General features: G+C 44.1%; 1 protein-coding gene and 4 long non-coding RNA genes across 16 annotated transcripts; 2 read left to right on the top strand and 3 right to left on the bottom strand.

Annotated features, from left to right (window-relative positions):
- The first annotated feature begins 43 nt into the window (after nucleotides 1-43).
- Nucleotides 44-1650, top strand: LOC124190192. Its single transcript, XR_006872894.1, has 5 exons — nucleotides 44-161; nucleotides 309-478; nucleotides 559-776; nucleotides 1107-1220; nucleotides 1344-1650. It is a non-coding gene; the product is annotated as an uncharacterized LOC124190192 (long non-coding RNA).
- A 262-nt stretch (nucleotides 1651-1912) lies between these two features.
- LOC124190167 lies at nucleotides 1913-3139 on the bottom strand. The gene is made up of 4 exons (XR_006872874.1): nucleotides 3064-3139; nucleotides 2878-2971; nucleotides 2363-2814; nucleotides 1913-2294 (listed from the first exon to the last, which is right to left on the bottom strand). It is a non-coding gene; the product is annotated as an uncharacterized LOC124190167 (long non-coding RNA).
- Nucleotides 3140-3697: 558 nt separating this feature from the next.
- LOC124190168 lies at nucleotides 3698-4529 on the top strand. Its single transcript, XR_006872875.1, has 2 exons — nucleotides 3698-4047; nucleotides 4173-4529. It is a non-coding gene; the product is annotated as an uncharacterized LOC124190168 (long non-coding RNA).
- Nucleotides 4530-4607: 78 nt separating this feature from the next.
- LOC124190165 lies at nucleotides 4608-6585 on the bottom strand. 7 transcript variants are annotated; one of them, XR_006872869.1, is made up of 5 exons: nucleotides 6358-6585; nucleotides 5720-6229; nucleotides 5471-5660; nucleotides 5231-5388; nucleotides 4608-5152 (listed from the first exon to the last, which is right to left on the bottom strand). It is a non-coding gene; the product is annotated as an uncharacterized LOC124190165 (long non-coding RNA). The 7 variants fall into 7 exon arrangements; XR_006872868.1 differs by having other exon boundaries at nucleotides 5720-5832; nucleotides 6082-6571; XR_006872871.1 differs by lacking the exon at nucleotides 6358-6585 and having other exon boundaries at nucleotides 5720-5832; nucleotides 5895-6351.
- A 666-nt stretch (nucleotides 6586-7251) lies between these two features.
- Nucleotides 7252-21288, bottom strand: LOC124191496 (SRSF protein kinase 3-like). 6 transcript variants are annotated; one of them, XM_046584759.1, is made up of 13 exons: nucleotides 21185-21288; nucleotides 19543-19784; nucleotides 12239-12339; nucleotides 11818-11926; nucleotides 11405-11687; nucleotides 11175-11337; nucleotides 10732-10887; nucleotides 10154-10246; nucleotides 9956-10084; nucleotides 9756-9889; nucleotides 9417-9687; nucleotides 9065-9348; nucleotides 7252-9001 (listed from the first exon to the last, which is right to left on the bottom strand). In XM_046584759.1, exons 1-13 carry the CDS (start codon nucleotides 21200-21202, stop codon nucleotides 8900-8902), a joined length of 2085 nt encoding a protein of 694 aa, XP_046440715.1. In that variant the 5' UTR covers nucleotides 21203-21288; the 3' UTR covers nucleotides 7252-8899. The 6 variants fall into 6 exon arrangements, with proteins under 6 accessions (XP_046440715.1, XP_046440716.1, XP_046440710.1 ...); XM_046584760.1 differs by having other exon boundaries at nucleotides 7252-8998; nucleotides 21185-21217; XM_046584754.1 differs by lacking the exons at nucleotides 19543-19784; nucleotides 21185-21288 and adding an exon at nucleotides 16984-18657.
- Between the last annotated feature and the right edge of the window lie 1319 nt (nucleotides 21289-22607).

Here is a 22607-nt window from a genome sequence, read left to right as displayed (position 1 = left end):
GTTTGAAAAGCCCATTTGCTTATCTAATTCCATCTATTTGTTAAAGCAGATTTCCTTTTCTCCACAATGTGGTCGCGGCCGTGCCATGAAAACGGTCTTTGTGAGGGTCTACTTTGCTGCAAACCCGACAAATGTGTTGAAAGGAGCGGGAATCTGTTAAGGTAATTAAGTACTTGTTAGCTAATTCAAATAGGTTAGCCCATATGTTAATAAAGCTTTGTCACATATTATTTCATGTCTCCAATTAAGAAAGTTTTAGTAGAAATTATTTTGTAAATTTGTATCTAATAAAATGTTTTATTTTCTAGTTTAGAGATGCACTTAGCTTCTGCGGACATCCACTCGAGTTAACAATTGGAAAAGTATCTATCCATCTGTGTGTATAGATATAGTACTTAACTAATAATCTGACCACTTTGGCTTCAACTGCAGTCCATTTGGCTGAGATGCCGTCCATTGTTACCTGTGTGGGATGATTGTAAGTATATCCCATGCAGATACTTAAATTTGTGTAAATTTCCTTGCAATAATGCAATTGATTTTCTTTATTATGTTCAGGTGAGAGGTTCCTTTCCTTATCTGCTGAAGAACTTGAGGACATGGCAAAGGCTGAACTACATTGCTGTCATGCAGGTGATTCTGTTGCAGCCGGCTGGTGAAATCGAGTTCAAGTCAAGGTTAGCTGAATATTCTCGAAGTAGTCTACATTGCTGGTGTCATCCTGAAGAGGGGTAGCGTTACTTGCAGTGTAACAGCAACAAAGACATCTTGAAAAGGTAGTTTGATTTTGATTATGGGCTGTAATTGGGGAAGTTTCATGAAGTCTGATCAAAATATTGTAGTGGGGTAGAGTTTTGTGAAAAGATAGTTGCCTACTTGATCAATCCGAGCTGACTTGTTAGTTTCTTTTTGATTGAACTAGAACACAAATTACCTTTCTAATAACTTTTTATGCTATCTTGTCTTGTAACTCAAAGAATTTGCTTCTGCTCCATGTCATCTAAATTTTAATTTTGAGACATGATTGTTTTCTTTCTTGTCTTACAGTGTTTTTACATCTGGTATAGTTTAAATGTAAGTTAATGATTATGCTTTTATCCTAACAGGACTTGGTGACGTTGTTAAATGTCGATCTTCTGCATGCATTTCATGAAGCTGGTGTTATCCAGAGGTGTTGCAGGGTGACTTGGAGCATAGATGCAAGAAAACCTCCAGAAATGGTAATTTATGAGTTTATTATTTGTAACTCGGGAATTGTGTAATTTTATTGAAAAATAGTAATCAGTCACGATTGACTTAACTGCCAACTATAATATCTGTTTTTGTTTGTTTTTTTCTAACAGGAGTTGGTGGAAATGTAAGTGGTTTGGCTGTCTGGTTCCTGTTTTAGCTGTTATGCTTCATCTGCTGAAATCCTTGAAGTAGCTGATGTTGATATTATCCTTCAGTTGGTTTTAGTGGAATTTTGGTTGTCTACGAAAATATTTTGTCTTATTTGTTTTCATCTGTGTAGTGTATAATTCAAACTATTTGATATTTTGGTTTTCAATGTGTTATGTTGCAGCTTATGGTGGTGAAAGTTCTTTGTGTAGTTGTCTTCGTCGTCTTAAAGCAATGTTTCAATTATTTACTTTATACTTGAAACCTAATCCTTAATTTTGTAAACTTAATTGCTTATCAAATCATGTATAAAGCACGTTAAATATACTACTTTATGTTCAAATTCGAATTTTAAACTTATTTTAATCAAATTAAATAATAAAAATTAATTAATAAAAAATAATAAATAAATAAAATTATTTATTAATAAATTCAATATTATGTGATTAAATTAACTGTTATTGAATTATATATAATTAAATTAAATTTAATCTAATTAACTTGAATAGATTTTATAAATTTTTTCCAAAATTATTAAAAATTTAATAAACAGAGCGTCCGGTACAAGGCAATTGATTATTAGTACAAGTTTTAAAACAATTTATACCCAAATAAAACAAACCTAACCAACTTCTTTGTGTCATTTGGGAGATAAATTGCTTTAAAAACTCGCACATGGAGTCAATCAAGACAGGTGGAGACTGCCTTAATTGACTGCAGACAGGGAGATGGTAGGAGAAACCGGAAAAAGAGCGAAGAGTTGAGGAACAGTTATTACGAGAACGATTAATCCTATAGTAGGCTTCCGGCTTAAGCTTGCAAGTGCCCCATTCGACCAGCACACTCTTTTCCTCCTGGTTGTCATTGGTTTTCACCAATGGATGAAGTCCATGATAAGTAGCGAAGGAGTTACCCTGCAGGCAGAATGAACATTTATTAGGACAGTTATTTTAAATAAAATTTTAGCGACAGAAAGCAATACCTCAAACCAAGAGGGCCTGTTTACATTTTAAAGAAGTAAAAGGGGATATTCAAGTAGCAGGCTAGCAGCCAACGGGTTACTGTATAGTCATTGTCCTTTTTGTTCAATGGACATGACTTCTCATAAAGTCTGTCATGCAACCCAAGAACCTGTAAATAAAAAATAAAGTCACCTTGTCTATAATTTGTGGCATCAATGTGCTTGATGTCTATGATCTAAAAGAATAATTAAACTTAAACATTAGATAGACATAAGTGCAGAACGTGCAGAACTTTAAATACATATAAGACTGCAACAAAATAAATTTAGTGACATGACAAACAAACTTACACACTAAACCACCAATCGGTTATCCAAGGTTCTCTACAAGATGGAATGAGAGATTGGTCCGTGATGGGGTTGGTGATCTGGCAAGTTCCATAGAATGATTCAGCCGATAATAGTGATGAATCCTGACAAAAGATGAGAAGACTATGTTCCAGCAATACTGTACTAAAGCTAGCATTGGTTTTTACCACTCTGTCATTTGGATGACATATTCAGTAGGATACCAGGATTTTTAACACAATACAAGACAGTACAGGCTTCATGCACCTTTCACATTTTCTCCTGGAAATGGATGAGAAATGATGATGTTATAATCACATAAACGGTAAAGAACACATGCCAAACAAATTGCACACGAAATCTAGTCAATTTACCAGCGAATTCATTAGTAATTTTCGAAGAAAATAGCTGTAGCTAAACTTTTGGCAACGAGCCGCCATAAGCCATAAGCATATCTGACACAACAAACAACATTCTTTCACGCCATCTATTTGACACGTTCAAAACTAAATATCTAAAGGACTGGCCTTAGATAGTCAAAAGTCATAAAAGTAATCAAAAAGACCATTTCTCTTTGCTTAAAATTAGCATGGAGTCTTTAGAATTCTACAGAGAACAAAGCTCACTTGCTAGTTTTATGCAAATTTTCCGGAAGTATACCGGAAGTAAGCGATAGCGCCTTAACCATTGAGCTGTCGTCAAAATAAACTAAATATTCGTGATCTACGTAAAATTTGGGGTCGATTAGGTGTAATTTAAGCGAAATCCAGATTTTGGTCAAAATCGAGAATTTTCCTGAACTATAGTTCAGGAAAATTTTTGAAACCGGAAGTACGCTTTCGTACAAAATAAAACATGAACTTTACCACAAATTGAACGAGGATCACGAATTTTTAGTTTGTTTGTACTTCAGATGAATATTTACTGAACTACTGACTGAAAAGAGAAAACCGGAAGTAGAAAAAAAAACACAATATTAAAAATCTAACAAGTGAGCTTTGTTGTCGGAACAGAAACTGACCGTTATCACCCAAAAGTTTGTTTGTAATAGCAGCGAGAAGCAAAGTAAGCGTAACTAAACTGAGTGGAAAATGATATCAAATAAGCTATGCTATGCTGTCCAGCGTCAGAAAGAAGAAACGTTTGACAGTACCATGAAAACAATGTCCGAACCAATCTCGCTTGTTGAGTCGTTGATACCCAATTATTAAAAGAACTAACAAATAAGGGCAAATAACCGTGATACTCACGTAATATTCATCCCTGCAAATTTGTGTCTCGTCTTCGCAGCATTACACATCACAACAGACGAAATCCCCAATCTACAATGAGTAGTGCTTCTAAATGCTTCTAAATCTGTTAGTGATTCCAGATTGTTGACGAAATATCTTATTCTGATACCATCACCTTTTAAACTTTTAACTGCATTCCTGTCATCCTGCACTTGGCCTTACTTGTGATAAATCTTTCTTTTTCTCTGTAGGTTTCGATGGCCATTGATGTTTGGCTGATACTGGAGATGCTAGCTGCCTAATGAGGAGATGGTGAAAGGTGTGTTTAAAGCTGTTGCTGCTGCTGTCCTTGGTGTCACAATTCAGTGTGTTGTTCGTTAGTTTGTCTGTCCTGTCAAATCTTTTCCATCACTGTCGTCACTCAAATCTCATCCATGCAGTATACAATAGAGACAATGTGATCTTTCTTGATCTAGGAGTGATTCAATCGACTACTGCTAGATTGAAAAACTTTCTATGCCCAACAAATAACAACGCTGTGTTATTATCGCGGTTGAGAAAGCATCAGGCCCCCTGCCATCCAATAAAATTATGGGTCTTTTGTTTAATTTAATTGCTTGGTGCAGTATTATGTTGTATGAAAATGAAAACAAAAAACAGAAGAAGAAAGTAACAGATGAAGAAAATAAGTTGGGATATATAAGATTTATATATAACACTGTATTTTGAAAATATAACTTTACAAGCTTATTGAGTTGACACTATTACATACAATGTTTATCATCCATCTACACTAAATTAATTTTATCAATATGAAATGTTCAATTTTCCTTACAAAGTTCAGTCAATCAAGAAGGGGGAGACTGCCTTGATTAACTGCCCAAGGGAGATTACCTGGACAAGGAAGAAGAGAGGAGTCCGAGGCCAGTTTTGATAGGGAGCGATTAGTGGTCGCACACAAGAAAACGCCATCAAACATGGCAAACAGCCAAACATAATCTAAAGAGTAAAACTCTGCTGTGTTGAGAGCTGGGGTAACTTACAAGTCGGCTGGGTAATCCAATGATTCTGGCATGTGGCCGCGTAGTTGGAGCAAGCTCAATTCCCCGATGAATCGGAGCGACGAAGGACGAACTGAACGAGCAGTATTGCTGAATGACAGCCCGTCAATTAGTCGTCGTTGAGCTGTCGTCTCTCGTCAGGTTCACAATCCATGGAATAGCGTCGCTAACTTGAAATGAGAATGGATATTATTACTTTTTGATATACCAAAAGTTTCAAAGAAGATGGAAGCGACACCAAGCAATACCTCAAATCGGGACCGAAGTCAAAGAGGGCAAGGTCAGCCGGGTCAAGGAAGCAGCCAACGGGTTAGCAAACAAAGAACTTAGTCGACTGTGTTATTGCCCCCTTTACTTTTCCTTGGAAGAAATCCAGATGGTTCTCATCCAGTATATTAAGCAAAATCTAAATGAAAAAGAAGCAAAAAATTATAAAACTACTGTTAACATGATGAAAATTCTCATAATTTTATGTAAACATAACTTACAGGTAATCTATAATGATAACAAATCAATAGAATCTTTGTTGTTGCCACAATAGCAGCACCACTTTTTTCCTTTGGAAGTTTGCTGCACGCTTTTTTTTTGGGAATGGATTATATACCTGGTATATACCTCCTTGATTACACACAATATCAACTGCTTCACATTTACCAATTACTGAGAGTCAAGAGAAACCTGCATACTAAAAAATATTAAATCATCTTGTTTACAATTGATTAAGTCGTGGTGGTTACCTTTGGTATTCTTCTACCAATGTTTGGTAGCAGAAACTGTGGTTCACACAAAATATTCAGGGACTTGAATTGGGTGTTGTGGAACTGGGAATTCTGTAATCCATAAGTACAACCTGATAGAACAACAAAACACATGATTATCTAGGAATAGTAAAATACAGAAATGTGTGTGTACAGGCATTGATAATATTTTCAGCATGCTGGTTTTCGTGGTATGTAACCAAATAATAAACAATGAGAAACTCATCAAACCTGAACTGTGCACTTTAATTTACTCAAATCTAGCTTCAAATCTTGAGAACTTAATTGCAAAACAAAGCTCAATTATTTCAGTTTAAAATGTGTTTCAGTGTTCTGCTTACCTTTTTCTTTCTACAATTGTTGGGTCATAAATCTGATCTTTAGTAGCTGCACATGTGGTTAGTAATAGAATATTGAGAAACTCGTTGTTATCTGGGAATGCCAATGGCCCATGAATATCACCTGATGGGACAACAACAGACACAATATCTAGCAATAGTAAAATAGAGGAACATGTGCAACAAAAATCAATTATGGCGATCAGTCTACAATTATTGACTTGTCTACGTATGATTATGGTTGAATTTGGTTAGTAATAAACCGATAAAAACACTCACACACAAACACAACTTCCGACATTTGTTCTCCACGAGACAAACAACAATACCGTACGCCATCTAGTATTGAAATTCGTAAGTTTTTGTATTTTTTGGCTAGAATGCTCAATCCTGGCATTGCACAATTCCACCCCTCTGTAGGTTATGCATGCATAATTGCATGTCTATTGAGGGAAGAAACAACTTCCTCCTGAATGATAAAAAAAACTGTAAAGAATCCCTCTGAGAAATTATTCAGACGGACGATTAAACGAACGACGGAAGCACATTGAAAGTATAGCAACTTGCAAAGGGAATTTAAAATCAGATTTCGTGAAGCATCTCTCCTATTGACGATCGTCGCCCCCCTGCAGTTGACCCGAGTTATTGGCAAATGATGAACCAATTTCTCACATCCTCTCGCGATTTTCGCTCGGCAAACTGTTCACTCTCGTCGTCCCCACAAATTTCAAAGTTGATCCAAATTGACGACCAATGGGAAATTACGGCTGACATGAAGCCAATGGAGTGCCTTTCAAACTCGACTCAACCAAAATGCAATAATGAAAAGTAACGAGAATACCGATGTATTTCGCTTCGCGCCATTGTTCCCAACTAATTTCAGGACCAAAATTGATTCCAGTGTTTTTTTCTTTTCGTGTTTCCACTCAAATCTGTACAGCCAATGGAGGGGTCGGGAGAGGCAGATGGAAGAGAGGAGACAAACATTTGAGTAAAGACTACAGGAAAGCGGAGGCAAACAATCGAGAGGTTTTTACTTTCGGTTGCAGTTTTCTCGGTTCATTTCTCTTGCATAAATGTTTGACCAAGTTTCATGTCATCGATGTCAGTCGTTTGTGGTGAAGGTGGAGACGGACGAGTTACAACAATCGGAATTACAAATTCAGAAAACCAGAAGTTAAACATGGGGTTTATTTTATTTTGTTTTCGTTTTTTTTTACAGGATTGGTGACATAATCCGCGACTGACGACTATAAGGTTCAGGGGAGTTGGGATTCCATACACAAAACTCAAACAAAACTTTTTTTTTGTCTGATTTTCGAACCATTTTCTTTCACCTTCTCCTCCTGATCGACGTCTCAATTACAGAAAATAAAAAAAAAAATAATAAAGATGACAGACTGCGAGGGAGGGATGGTGAGTTGATTGCGTCACATAAGATACAAGAGAACCGTAGATTGCACTCGGAAGATAATCAACAATTTCCTTCTTCATCTTCACTTGTCTTCAATCGAGGGCTACAATGACTTAATTGGTTGAAATGATAATAAACATTGGGTGAGGAAGGGGGGTAGAGAGTGGGTGGTGGTGTACAAGGAGAGAGCAACAAGAGTCAATCTACTAACCGAATCGAGCGACCCATTTACTACCAATGTCTTTTGTTTCCACCTTTTCGAGTACAACTTGCCGACAACACGCATCAACATCAATAATGCAAAAGAAAAAAGAAAAATCACCCACTTCAATGAGATAGACATTGCCCTGGGATTCTTCGACCGACACGTGAAACCCCCCCCCCTACCCACACCCTACCCCGCAGGCTAAACGAGATTTTTTAAAAATAAAGACATTTTTCAAACGGGAAAAAAATTTGAAGAAATCGACCTCGACGACGGCGTATCACATAAGGTACCATTCCCTAATGTCTCCTGTCACGACCGGTAAGGGCCTCACACCACCCACCTCTCGTGCCACCCAAGTTCGTTAAGTCTCCAAACTTTGCTCATTAACAAAAAGACAAGACCAAAAAAAAAAGGAACAAATGACGAACAAATTCAAGACACGTCATGCCATCTCGAGTACCGTCACGGCGGTCTGGAATGTCGGGACGACATTCAAAGAATAATTTAAATTCAGCGACGGTGAACGCGTCGGCGCTTTTCTCTTTTCAAACATCCGGGCGACGCTGTCTCAATGTCTAAATGGGCGAGACGCACACGTTGCCTATCCTTTCACTCACAAGAAAATAAATTAAAAATCGGCCAACAACAGCTCCAGCGGGTCAAATGGACGCCGAGTCTCGTGATCGGCAAATCAAATTTCGCAACGCATTCCGCAATCGGAATGGAAATCCTCGTGATGGCAAACATTTCCCGTTTTTTGTTATTGTTTCTATATGAATTCAGACCAAGCGACTGGTGATATAATAGTGATGGAATTCCATTGGCCTGTCTTGTTTTCCCATCAAATTGTGTAAAAAAAAATTAATAAAAATTTTTAAATCTGATTTGATTCGAAAACACACGAGAATGGGAGGGAACGATAGTGGAGGGACAGCTTGTTTTCTCATCAAATGGATATGATTCTCCCTGCCCAGGGACTGTGTTTCATGAAAGTTAAGGTGGAATAGATGAAGTCAACAAACTGGAAGAATGGATGGGAATCAAAAATCCAAAAAAATAATTTCAGGACCATTTTTATGAATGAGAGATGATGGTTACGTGTTTCTTGTATGTGTTTAGTGTGGGGTGGTGGGATGATGGAGAAGTGGTCGGGTGGTTGATCAAAGTGAGCGACGAATTGCGGTCGAATCGGAAGACTGTCATGAAGGAACGACGACCTGCCGAGGCGAATCCGCATCATCGTCGTCGTCGTCATCATCTTCATCGTCATCGTCCTCATCTTCGTCGTCGTCATCCTCCTCCTTTTATAAACGGAACAATCAACAACTTGTCGTCATGGAATGGCTGTGGCAAAACGTTTTTACCTCATCGTCCAAGTCACCAACCTCTTCGGTCGGTTGGTGAACAAACGACAAACATTGACGGCGCTCGGCCTGCAACTGCTGCTGATGGCCGTCAAGTGGCACGCCCGTAAGCCACGGATGAAGTAGACACTCGGCCGCCGTTGCTCGCTGGTTCGGATCAAACGCCAACATGGGATGCAGGAATTCGGCAAAGTCCCGCGCTTGCTGGATATCCCACTCGTATTTTTCCGTTAGCACCTCGAAGAGACCCCACGGCTTCAGCTTCGTGATGTGCCGCAATTCTCCTGTGACAATCAACAAAACGCAATGAGCATTTCGTCATCTTCCAGCGGACGCGGTTCATCCGTCTCACCCTTTTTGTTGAAGAAGACCCGCGAGTATTTCCCAGAAGCCGCAATGTGTTTTGGAATATCACCCAAAAGTTCGATTATGTGGGCCAAATGGTCCTCGTCCCTCGAATAATCTTCGCCAGAGTGCGGCTCGAACAGGTAGTCACCGGTCGCCAGCTCGAACGCCATGCAGGCCGTGCTCCAAATATCGGCCGGAGTCCCGTATCCAGCACCCAGTAAAACTTCAAGGCAACGGTATTGCCTCGTTTGAATATCCTCCGTAAAGTGGTGATGCTATTCGATAAAAATAGGAAAAAGAGTTTCAGCAACCGACCCACAGGCTCCAATTTCTCTTTACTTACCACCCAGCAGGCGTTGCCCAAATCTGCAATTTTCACCAACATGTCAGGCCAGACTTCTCGGACGGGATCTGGTCTCTTGTCCAGCAACGACCGCTGATCTGGAACCGAAGACGTGCGACGCATCCCGCTTTCACCTGCAAGTGTTGGCAACAAGAAATTAATCCCAAATCTCGGCATCAAAATATGAAGAAAACGCGTACTGGTCGTCGAGTTCTCGTTGCCGTTCGGATTATCCTGAGGGTTAAGGAAGCCCTCGGGAGCGGAAGCAGACGAAGCCGGATGAACTTGAGCCTCCGTCATCTCCGCAAAACTCTTGCGATGTTCTACATCTGGAAGAGAGAGAGAAAAACAAATAATTAGTTCACTGCTAACTTGAATGAATGAAATTTTGCTTTTACTGTTGGATCCACCGTTCCTGAGAGTGGGATTCGCCGCGCACGCTTCATCCGCAGCTTGCAAGCTCGTTCCGTTTGTTTCCGTCTCTTTACATCCTGAAATCATTACAGTCCACCGAACAACGAAAACAACAAAGAAATTTCGTCAACAAGTCAATTGCAGGCAAGTCAAGAGCTTTAAGAGTCGCCAAGAGAAAACTAGTGAAAGATGGAGAGATAATGCGACAAATATGAATTGAAAATGCAACGTAAATATTCAAGACATGGACGGCCCAGTTTCAGAGCGGCTCCATCCGCGTTGCGCATAAACGCGGAACCCAAACGCAGCACAAAAGACCTCGGAGAGATCGATGTGTTGCGTGCAATCGCTTTGTTCGGGGCCAATTGAGACATTTGTTCCTTGAAATTTTGCCGGTAACATTTTTTTCAGTTTTAACTTTATTTTCCTATACCAAGACGGAAAGTGTCAAAGAGTAGGAAAAGCGACCAACTCGGCGTTTCGTTTCGCAAATGCAAATTTCTTCCCTAAAATGCCTAGAAAATGGAACTTTATTCAAAAAGAGACGGACGGAATTCCATACCGTTAATCTGGAGATTCTCTTCCAGCTCCTCCAATTGCTGGAGCTGCTTTTCCAGTAACTCCGCCTTCTTTTTGGCCTTCTTTTTCATCTTCTTCTTCTTGCTTTTTGACATGTTGGTCGTATTGGTAGACTGCAGTTCTTTGGGCGCCGTACTCACTGCAATGTAAGGAAGCAGCAAAGAATTAAAGACGGTGGAAAACGCTATAAACACTCCACAACAACAGGCGTCTGCCCACGTCTAAAAGGGAACAACAGAAATCACAAGACAAAGGAAACGAACCAACAGAAAAAGAAAGTCGAAAACGACAAATGAACCACTCCAATAGCTTAGCCAAACGAGATCGGCACGTCCCGTTTACACGACGACGACCAGAAACGCCAAGGAGAGCCAACACGTACCAAAAACGTATAATTTCACATGAGGATATTGCTGGGAATAATACCTAAAGAACCGGGGAGTTTCATGCCCATCTTGTGCCACTGGGTAGCGTCGGCTGCGAGTTTCCGAATGAATGGCTCATCGACGCAGATCAAAATGTTCTCGGGTTTGATGTCCGTGTGGATGATGCGACACTTGGTGTGCAAATAGTCCAAACCTTCGAGAACCTGTACGAGAAGAAAACAATCAATTAAGAAATCGATAATCTTCCACATGACTGCGTCGATATCAAACCTGGCGGATGATGGTCTTGACGTTGAGCAGAGGAATGCCTTGGTACTGGCTGCGTATGATGAGTTTGAGAAGATTGTGACCGAGCACTTCAAAGACCATACAGACGTGCGTGCCATTAATGCCGCTGATCTTAAAATCATCAAGAAGCTGGACCGTCTTCTCGCGTTTCGGGTCCGTTTCGTCGCTCTCGCGTACGCAACGGAGCAACTTGATCTCGTCCAGCGCCGTCTCCGTGTAATGCGACGCGCTCTTGACCACCTTGAGCGCCACAAACCGTTTCGCCCTGTATGAAAATAAATAAATAAAAAAAGAAAAGGGAGAAGCCATGAGAATATGAGGAGATGGCACGAACACCAGACATGATCCGAATCAGAAAAATGAAATCAAAATAGAATCGTGAAATAATAACTGACACCAAGTCCCAGCAGAGCCAGACGGTGGAGAAATGGCCCCAGCCCAACTTGCGCACGACATGGTATCGATTGTGAAAGAGATCGCCGATTTTCACCGGATGGTAACCACCTGGAAAAAAATGAAAGAAACAAAAAAGAAAACCAAATAAATAACGACAAGAACAACGAAAGTTGGAAAGGAATCGAATGAAATGGATCCGCAGGGAATATGGAGTAGAAATCGATGGTATGGCATGCCCAAACTTGAAAGCTGGATCAGGTAGGATTCACAGGGGAAAACAGAAAAGATATAGGGTGGAAAAAAGAAAAAGAGTCAATGATGCTGATCGATAATGTTCTACCAACCAACCAGCTGGGCACGCACACACCACCCGACATTAAAAGCACAAAAGCTCTGGCTCTGCCTCTTGCTTTACTTTACCTTTGGTGTAATCCCTTGGATCTTCTTGTTCGTCATCATCGGAGCCGAGGATCTCTTCGTCTTCATCGAGCGTTTCGGAAATGGATCCTTTGACATCGTTCCTACAACAGCCAAAGAGAAAACCAATACACATCATCAATACCGCAAGAATAGAAAAAAAAAAAAAACGCGTAGAGATCGGCGATGGCCACGTCAGATGAGGCGCTCAACTCGTGATTGGGCAACGGGAAGGCGGATGGAAGATCATTTAATCACAAATCAGCTGTTGGCCTTATCAGCTTTTCGTGATAAGGGATAGCAATCAGCTAAGGAGGGAGACTGGGCAGCGATTCGTTGAATCGGCTATCTCTGATGGTGGTGGTGTACGCTACTATCATACAACATTAACCTCATTTTCCTTCGCTCCGTGCCGCACACAATTCGCCCCGACGTCCGCCCCTTTAAGCAATTCCATCAATCGATAACTTGGTTATGCTTCGCCTTGTTACCCATCAGCCCGCCGCCGTGGTCATGTTGTACCCGAAACGACAACAAAGCGAAGGTCAGATCCACTGGATCCAAACAGCGGCAGGTGGGATTGTCACGACTCAAAACGGGACCAGCCCAAACAACCACCGTCTCTTTTAGCGTCAAGGAAACATGTAGAGGACGTCGTCGACTCAACAAATCGATACAAACAAGAGCGAGAGATGTGAGGGTGTGTGTGTGTGTAGTGGGGGAAAAGGCGTTCCTTTGTCGCATCGTCGCTTCGCCACCCGGATGTCATCCAGCCAAAAGAAAACTCGGAGCGGACTCAGAGTACATATATACAACAACATGCCGGATCGAATGATGGCTGTTCTGAATCGATCCATTATGTTCCATTTGAAATTCAAAATGGGAACCGACCAAAGGCACAACTCACCCGCTGCTGGCAGTATCGAATTCCCATGAACAATCAGACACGGCATCGCTAAACGAAATCGACATGGATGAGGGGGCCGTTGCGAATGATCGGGCGCTCGAAATCGATCGAAATTCGAATTCATCCGAGTCGCTCGTACTGGCACTGCTGCTGCTGCTGCTGCTATTGTTGTTGTTATTTCCATCAGGCCGGCAGACATAGCAGGCAGTCAACGGGGAACAGATCAAAAGAGTTGGATGGAGTGGGGATTCTCGCCCAGTCACGGCCAATGACTCCGCAGCGCCAGACGAGGACCAACATCCATCCGACGAAAGTGAAGTCACATCGCAGAGTTGCATCGACACGTCTTCTTCTGCCTCTTCCAATTCTTCCTGATACGTGACGGCGCAGAGGGCCGGCTCGGCGGGCAAACCCAAGAGACGGCCCGAATCCAAGACTCCAATGAAAAGGCGATCGTGATCGTCTTCAACGGCCGCAGGATCCAATGAATCCGAATCGTCCGCAAAATAATCGATCCAATCCCCATCGTCCCGCCACCGTCGTCGCGGCCGCAAAGGTCCGCCGACCAGTGGACTGCTCGGGCCGCCGCCCGTCGGTAAATTCCGGTGCCATCCAATTAAATTCCGAATCACTAAATAGGCGAAAATCACGGTCAGCATTGCGGCAACCAACGGACGGGCGGCAGCAATGACGCCCGTTTGTTCGACTTTGCCCGGCCTCTCGGCTCCCGGTAACCAAAAGACGCAACTCGAATGACCAACGGTCCACCAGCACTCGAATTGGCTCTGATTGATCAGCCAACGGTCCACTGGTGTCGACGATCCGAGCGACTCTGTCCGCACTGGCGGCGGCCAAATCGGAAGCGGCTGTGCCATGGACGTGCCGTTAAAAGCGTCGGCTGGGCAGGTGCACATTGCCGCCGATTCGTCTCTCACTGCTCACGAAAAAATGACTAACGCATTCACCATTCGAAAAATCACTAGACTCGTGCGCCTTTTGTTTCTGCGGCGGACGCGCCCGTCAAACCCAAAAATAAATGTTAATAAAAAACCGATTGGAGGGTGGTGGGGTTTCTTCTTCTTTTTGGGTTTTTTCGAGTAGGCGGAGTGTACGACGACGACGGATGGCGATGCGAGTTCACGGGGGGAAAACGGACGACTAGTGATGCACAGCCAGCATCTCCACACTGTGTGTTGTTCTCTTGGCTTGGCGGAGGGGAAATTAGAAAAGAGCGATGGAGTCGGGATGGATGTAGGCCGCCGCCTCATTCTGATGGCTGGCCCCCAAAACGTTCCAAAATAAACGCAATGGGACAGCGCAAAAAGATCCCAAGGACAAGGCGGTAGCTATTTCCGAATTGGCCCGGCTTGGCAGCGGCCAAGCACCCTTCTGCGTCTCGTCCGCTTGCACTACGTATCCATCAATCCAGCCACCTCCTCTCACCCCCAACCCCAACCCCCCTTCCTCTCTTCAACCGCCCAACGGCTCCACCTCCACATGACACACTTGGATCGATTTGGATGGCCAAATCGATTGCACCAAACCATCCATTTTTCTATCTCCTTTCCGATTCGTTTCATTTTTCTTTTAACCCCGTGCAAGGGACAAGGCAGATTAATCGATTACACGCAGCATATGCAGCCGAGAAGATTCATTTCTTCTCCTCTCTTGTCCTTAAAAAAGATAACACAATAGGCCACTCTTCCATCCGACAATTATTCTCATTTTTTTCCCAGTGCGGATTTAGAAGTCGCTGTTTGGCTCGGCCTCCTCAGACTCTCATCTATAAACAGAATGCCACAACGACGCACGACAAATAATTTATGAAAATTGGCCCAAAGCACAAATGGATATAGAGGAACACACAAACAGTGCTCACAAAGAAGAAAGAAAGAAAAGGAAAAAAACACCCTCCCCAGAGATGTAGTATATCCGGCCGGAATTCGGATGCTATAAACAAAGCAAGAGGCAAACAAACAAACAAACATTGGGGTTGGTGGGGGTCGGATGAAAAGCTAGCGGAACAACAAAAAAGTATCTCGTGAGTTGGAAGCTCGGGGGCTTTCCGGTTCATCAACATGTCGAAACGCAAAGTAATGATTGAAGAGTAAGAGGGGGAAAAGAGTCAAGTTTCGACGAATGTAAAAAACAAAACAACGAAAAACCACGAAAATAACGCCCGTCATTATTCAATTCCATTCATCCATGCAGGACTCTCCGGCAGGAGAAATGGTGTTTCAAAAAGTCTACACGAACGTGAGCGCCCACCCAATGAGATTAGTCACGTCGACAGGCCACTCCATCGAGCAGCAGAGTTAGATAAAGACAGTTTCTTGATGCAGGCAAGTCGGTTGTGACGTTTTCATATGAGATGCGACCCAAGAGGACTAGCGACTAACAATCTTACTCATCGCGTTCTGCAGTGCAGCGGCCCTTAAGTGTGCGAGAAGCATGGGAGAGCAGCGAGAACTTGTGCGAGCATCTGTTTTGGCAGCAAGTATTGCCATTTCGTCTCTGTCGCTTTGCGCCCCCCTGTCTCGTTCCGTCCAATTTGATCAAAGCCGGGAGACAAAGAAGAAACTAGCAGCTAGAACAAATACAAACAAGGAAAATAAGAGAGAGAATAGAATCATCTCCTTGTCGTGCATTGGGGGGAGGGCGGATCTTATCGTGCATGGGCGAAAACAGCTAGCCATGGAGAAACACGATACGTAATCAAAAGTTTCGATAAGCCTATACCCCCCTTTCACTCTGATCCTGTCGTCTATACCCTCCCAACTCTCGATCTTTTCAGACATCCAAAAGTCCTTACAATATCACGACGGAGCACACGGAAAGTCTCAAATTTGAAACAAAACAGAATGAGAGGAGGACTCGATCCTCTTGCCCTTCAACAGAAGAAACAAGGCAACCAATCAGACCGTGGAACACGTAGGAGCGGGGTCGGCCACCCGTGGACGCAAGAAAATCGACCAGCGTCGGGAGAGAGTAAGACTAGCAACGGCAAATTCAATACTACTCTCTTCACTTTTTCTCTCTTTTATCTCGGGACGTAAAAGCCTCGGTTAACAATGCATCTTAGGACAGCGGCGCGTGCACAGAGCGGGATGGCCGTGAGGTGTCGAGTAACGTCCGTCACACCTCATTATCAACATCCATCAATAAGAAGCTATTTGGCAGCACGAGGCCAATCCGGCTAGTAGTAGCTAGATATTGCCGCTAATGCTCCTCACCCATCGATCTCTTTTCGTCTGCAGTCATACTAGGTCGGTTCCGCACGTCCGCGTGCATTCCCAGAAAAAAAGCTGCACGAGAAAAATCACCGACAAGACATCAAAGAAGCTAACGACACACGACATCCCTAGTTCTCTTCATTGAACTTTCATCAGGAAATGGCGGCCGGAAAGGCACCACACACACACACACACATATATAATAAATATACAGACAAGTCTCCCCGCCGTTTCAATCATTCAAAAGGTTACTACTAGAGATTTCACTAAAGGCAACCGAAAGATATAGCAAAGAAAACTTGACACACACACACACAGCTAGGAGGTCCTGGAACCTTTTTTCCACCACGTCGTCTTCCTCCTTTGTGCCCGTCGGTCGATTCAGGTCTGCTGTGTCGCTTCCAAACGAGAGCAGCGGAAAATAAGAAGAAGCTCTTATATATATTCCCTTCCATCTTTTTCCCTCCCAAGAGCTCAAACGTTACATGTAGAAAATTGGATCGATTGGCTTACGGACGAGGGTTGCATCTTTTTATTTAATATTTTTATAAAAAGGAAATTCAGTTTTGCCTTTGAAGGCGAGGAGCCGCAGCATTGAATGTTTTTACCTGGCCGCCAATATGACGCTGTTGCGGACGGGCTGGCGGGAGCGAGACGGACGTTGCATGTCGAGTCGGTAATGTGCGAATTCACCGAAAGGACCGCAGAATGAGCCGCCTCCGTCGCCGACGTCATGGAAACGGTGGCGACGCATAGCCAAAGTGGTTGTAGAAGCAGAAGTGGATGAGGTGATGGTGTTGTTGGTGTTGTTGATGTCAAGCGGCGGATCGAGCCCACTTGGCGGGAGGGAGAGTGAGGCTTGTCGGTATTGAGGGCCGAGTGGCGGGGCACGAAAGGCCGATCCGGTCGAAGGAATCATTAGTGAGGGATTCTCGTGAGTAGCAATCGTAGACGCCGCAGCCGTGGCTGGCCATAAATAAGGACGGGGTGGGATTATTACTCCAGCCGTGGCGACCGCTTGACTGGACCCAATCGATAAAGGTAAGGCGGTGTGGTGATGTGATGGGGTAGTGAAAGGCACAAGGACTCCGGTTGGGACATAGGCAGTGGGATCGGTCGTGGACAAGAGGGATGGATGCAAAAGAGGCAAAGGACTGGGGGTCGTATTGATGCTGCTGCCGCCGCTGACGCTTCCGCTGAACGAGGAAGCGTCCGCCGTTCGGTATTTGGGGGAGCGCGGCGACAATGCGCAAGGACGGACCAAAGCCGGGCAAGACGTCGTGCTTGACTGGCGGATTAAACTGCGCCGGTTCTGCGTCTCCAGATACAAAAGACTAGGATCGCTCCCGGCAATACTGCCCTGTTGCTGCTGCTGCTGCTGGTGCTGGTGCTGGTGTTGCTGATGAAGCAAAGCCGCCTCTTCCAATTCGGCTTCCGCTCCGGAAGAGTAATCAAACGAATAAGGCCGGCTGCAGAGTTGAGAGCTTCTGGCTCGCTGACTTGTCCCAGCCGGCAGGTACGCGGCAGCCGATTGGAGGCCAGCGGCGATATCCGCATCGCTAACGCAGGGCACGTCGCACGACAAGGGTCGTGGCAAAAGGCGTCGTGATTGGTTGATAACTTTGGTTGCGGCCGACACGGGCGGCACAGGCAGTTTCCTCGACAGTGAGAGCTTCGGTGAATCGCGGGCGCTGATGACGGATGCCGATCCGGACGACGGGCGGATGAGCGCGTCCATTTCGTCCATGGCATCGGCCACACTCGCCATCATCAAATCGCTCTGACTCATGTGGTGAACAGCTGACGACATCTTGTTGTGGTGGTGCTGCTGCTGGTGGTGTTGGGCCCGTCCCGGAACGGGCAGCTTACGGCCGGCCGCCCCAATCAGCCCAGACGGATGAAGGACAGACGACGAGACGACAGGTGCCGATGGTGAACTGGTGAGCGACAAGTGCAGTGCACTCAAATCGCAAATATCAAAACTGCCACCGTATGTTTGGGTCAAGCGGAGCAAAGATGTCGCCTGCGCCAGAGCCGGCGACGGCAGATGACGTCGCGGTCTGTGCATATCGGCCGGAGATGATGACGTCGATCCGAACCGATCGGCCGACGGCGGCATAGCGGCGAACTCATCCATCTCGTCCGATCCACCAACAACAACAAATAATACCCAGGAAAAACAACTGGGGCGATTTCACCACGGCGCAACGCAACAAAAAATCAATCACCTACAAAAAGGAGGGCACCACAACACACATCTGACGGATGGCTACCTCCGAAAGCGACTGAGAGGCACCGTTCCTTTGCAACGGTCGGGAGCCAAACCCCCTCGAGGGGGTGGAGCAGGGGTGCGCTCTGACCTGACGCGCTCCTCTCTCTTTACTCTCCATCGCCCGCTCCTTCGAGCTCACCTTCCATCCAGCGACCACCACCGACGGCCGAGCACACACACACAACAAGGTAGCGAATCAATAACAAGAGCCACACCAAGTGTGCAGTTGTATAGTAGTAACGTAGCAACGGCCATTGTCAGTTGACAAAGATGGGAGGGTAAAGAGAGGGCGGTACGTCCAGTACATATAAGGTTGACGACTTGTTTCACACATATTGAAATGGGAGGAGGAGATTGAGCTTGGCAAAAAGAAGAAGAAGAAGACTCTCAAAAAAGTAAAAGAAAAAAAGTATCCAGTCAGTACGACGAACTCTTCATCGTCGTTTTGGTCCACTTGACGAAACATCGGCAGTTGGTAAAGAGGATTTTCGTCTCAAAAAGATTTAGATTCAGACATAGAGAGAAAGTTGGAAGCGACAACTTTTGTAGAACCCACTCCGCCGTCATCACACACACACATTTCTTTCTCTTATTCGCTGCTATGCGTGGAAAACTAAGGCGGAACTATATTTTTCTCCCCATTTTTTTTCTTTTACTTTCTTTCGTTTCTTTTTTATCCGGGACAATCAATACCACACAGAGGCGGGAGGGTGTGTACGTTAGGGCGGGTCTCCATCCGATGATGGAGACCGGCTCTTTAAAAACCCGATATCTACGGTTGTGGGGGGGTTACGTGGACGCCTCTCACAAAGTCCCCTGTCGTTGTACACACAAGTCATATTGTTATTGTTTCGGTTGCCTAGACGACACGGAACACACGACATGCAAGACTTACTTGGCGGAGTCGAGCTCGTCAGCGACATCTTCCACGACGACAATCACCGATGATGAGGTGACGGCGAATTGACGCTGTTTGCGAACCGAATGGCGATACTCTCTCGAGTTGCCGCTGTTGTTTTCCCTTTCAATCGCGTAGATGAGGATGGCGCAAGTGGCGACCGGAATCAGCAGGGCCCAAAAGGTGCCTGGCAAGGCCACCGTCCACGACAGGAGCCACTGATCCATAGAGTGATGCAACTAGAAGTTTGATACACAAATTGAACGACGCTTCTGCTGCTGCTGCTGCTTGGCACACAATTTAAAAGTTGAACTATCCATCTCGCAAAGATGGAACACAACTAGTCAGCTCCCCCCCTACAGCAAAAGATAACACGTGCGAGTCACGTGAACCCATGCATTCGTACTAACACAGAGAAAGAAGGGTACAAAAACCTCGAGGCTGGTTTTTCCTCTGGCCCCGTTGGCACTTAGCGCCCCACGGACTAGTGATCGAACAGGCACACACAACCGCCCCTCTTTCAATCTATCAGCAAAGTGGAAGGAGAAACAAGTTGCACAACCAAAGTCGTTGTGGGAAAAGAGACGAAATCCGGAAGGGGGTTATCAAGAGACTGTATAAAAGAGAGCGAGGTAACAAATCTTGATGCCAGGGTCGTCGTTCAAACGTCAAGTCGGCAGATCAACGTTATAATCAGACACTGGCCAATGTGAGATGTGTCTACCTTGTTTAGGCGCGGATTGGGGGCTCCAGAGCAGATCGATTTCGAATCGACTCAAATGCCCATCAGATGACCAAGGTCAAATGTTTTTCTAGCAAAATCTACCATTACAAGGAAACATTCAGCAAACGCTCGAAATATAACCTTTAGGTTATGGGGGGGAAATGGGAAGAAAATATTTAAAAAATCGCAGAAGACAGTCGACGTTAAATAAAACGGGGGAATATGGAGATTTAAAAATACTGGCTCTAAAAACACGCATTGCATAATCCATAAGAGCTTGAATTGGGAAATCAAACGGGCAAAGGAAACACGTATGTCACACGCATTGAGAAAGAAATGTCGATGGAAAATGGGCTTCTTGACCCTAGTGATATTGCCCTTTTGACATGCTCACGAGAGCACTGTGACGTAGGTTTCAGTTCCAAAGGTGGATTCGATAAAGGACGCACACGAGTGAAGAGATAAAGGCATGGTGTCAATTACATTCATCTTTTAAAACCATTCTCGATTTAGAGCAGATCGAGATGTTTGAAAGAATTGAATTTCACTATTGGAGAGACTTTCAAGAGTGAACCCTGATCTTTAAACTGAGCATCGAGCTAACCCAAACATGTCATTTGAAACAGTTAAGAGAACTAGTCTGTTTGCAGACTTGGAAATACAAATTTTGCTTACTCACTCAGGGGTTTTGGGTGTAACAGCTGTGTCTGTTTTTTCTGGTTGGATCTAATTCCCTTCTTTTGAATATTTGTACCTCTTCTTCTTTGCCAGGATAGTTAGCACTGTTTTATTTACACAAAACAGAAAGTTGACGTGGACCAAGTGGGGCACGAGATCAAATGCAAACAATCAAAAGACATTCGTCAGAGAAAAAATAAAAATTTTTAATTCAATAATGCAATCTCGTGTACTCACCTCTAAAGTTAGTGTCATTCTTGATTACGCTCATGCTTCCTTACAAAATCCTTCTGATACCAACAACTAAATCTAAAACACTGAACAACAATCGGCGGCCATTATTCACAAAATTGGGCTACGTTGCCGGTTGTTAGATTATGATTTGTAAACATTTTTTAATTTTGAAAGATTGTAATTTTTGTAAATATAAAATCAGATGAGAGAGCCAAGTAGGGCTGTGGCCCGGGACGTTTTTAGCGTTTTTTTTTTTAATGGGTTTTTTAGACGGGTTTTTCTTCTTCCGCGGGTCGTAGCGGGTTGGGCCAACTGAGTGACCGGGTTTGGCCCGGGCCAACCCATGGGTCAAAAAAATTTTACCGGTCGGGTAACGGCCCGGGTAAAAAATCGGGTCAAACACACTTTTTTTTTTACAAACTTAAAAAAATTCCCTAAATTTCTTAATTATCTTCTTCTTCCAACAGTGACACGTCAATTCTGTCTTCTGAACACCCCTGAAGGCCCTTTTCTACCACTTATCCTACTTTTCATGCTACGAAATTATCGTAGAGCATTTGGCGGCAATATTTTGAGGCCGCAGGCATAGAGAATATCGAGCTTCTCTATGTGACTACTAGATGGCGCCACCGCTCGGGTTGGCCCGCGGACCCGGGGGTTCAACCCGTCGCCCGCCCCGTTAAAAAAAATGCCTCGGTGGGTCGAGTCGGGTTGGGTTTTTTTTCGTTCAGCCCGGGCGGTGGCCCGGGTTTTCATCGCCCGGGCCACAGCCCTAGAGCCAAGATGAGATGTTAACCGAAAATCATAACCCAGCGCGCTTTACCAGGTAATTGACCAGGAGCGCCAAGTGAAAACGTACAGTGGCTGGCTCGGGCTCGCCCACAAAAATATCTTTCATTTCCGTGATTGGTACCTCTGAGAACGTAAAAAACACACAGAACACGAATGAAAATTAAATTAAAATGATAGCGAGCAGAATGGTGGGTACTGACATTTCTTTCTGGGTGATTTGGCAAGTTGTGGCAGCTATTCCTGATACCTTCAGAATTCTGGGAAAAGTAGAAAAGAGAAGAGGAAAGCCTACAAATATTTACCATTAATGTGGATAGAAAAAGTAGCTGGAAAACACCGTGGCGGTTGCAGTTTTGCTCCATATAAAAGCGGGATATGGTTTACTCTGTATCTAAAACAAAGTATATATGGCACATCTCAATCATCTCGAATCTGACACGTTTATGGCTTTAGACTAATTTTTTTGGATAATTATTCCATGGTCGATCGGTTTAGAGCCAAAAAACATTCAGCACGATATCGCATGATAGCAGTGTGGAAAAGGAGAAGACTTAATGAGACATGCAAAAATATGACAAGTAGAATTCTCGTCAGCATGTTCTTGCGTAGTGGGACTTGCGGGGCTTTCCGACCT

The sequence above is a fragment of the Daphnia pulex genome, chromosome 3 (genome assembly GCF_021134715.1).
Source record: "Daphnia pulex isolate KAP4 chromosome 3, ASM2113471v1".
Classification (NCBI taxonomy): domain Eukaryota; kingdom Metazoa; phylum Arthropoda; class Branchiopoda; order Diplostraca; family Daphniidae; genus Daphnia; species Daphnia pulex.
The sequence above is the reverse complement of the archived record's forward strand: the minus strand, read 5'-3'. Positions and strand labels throughout refer to the sequence as shown.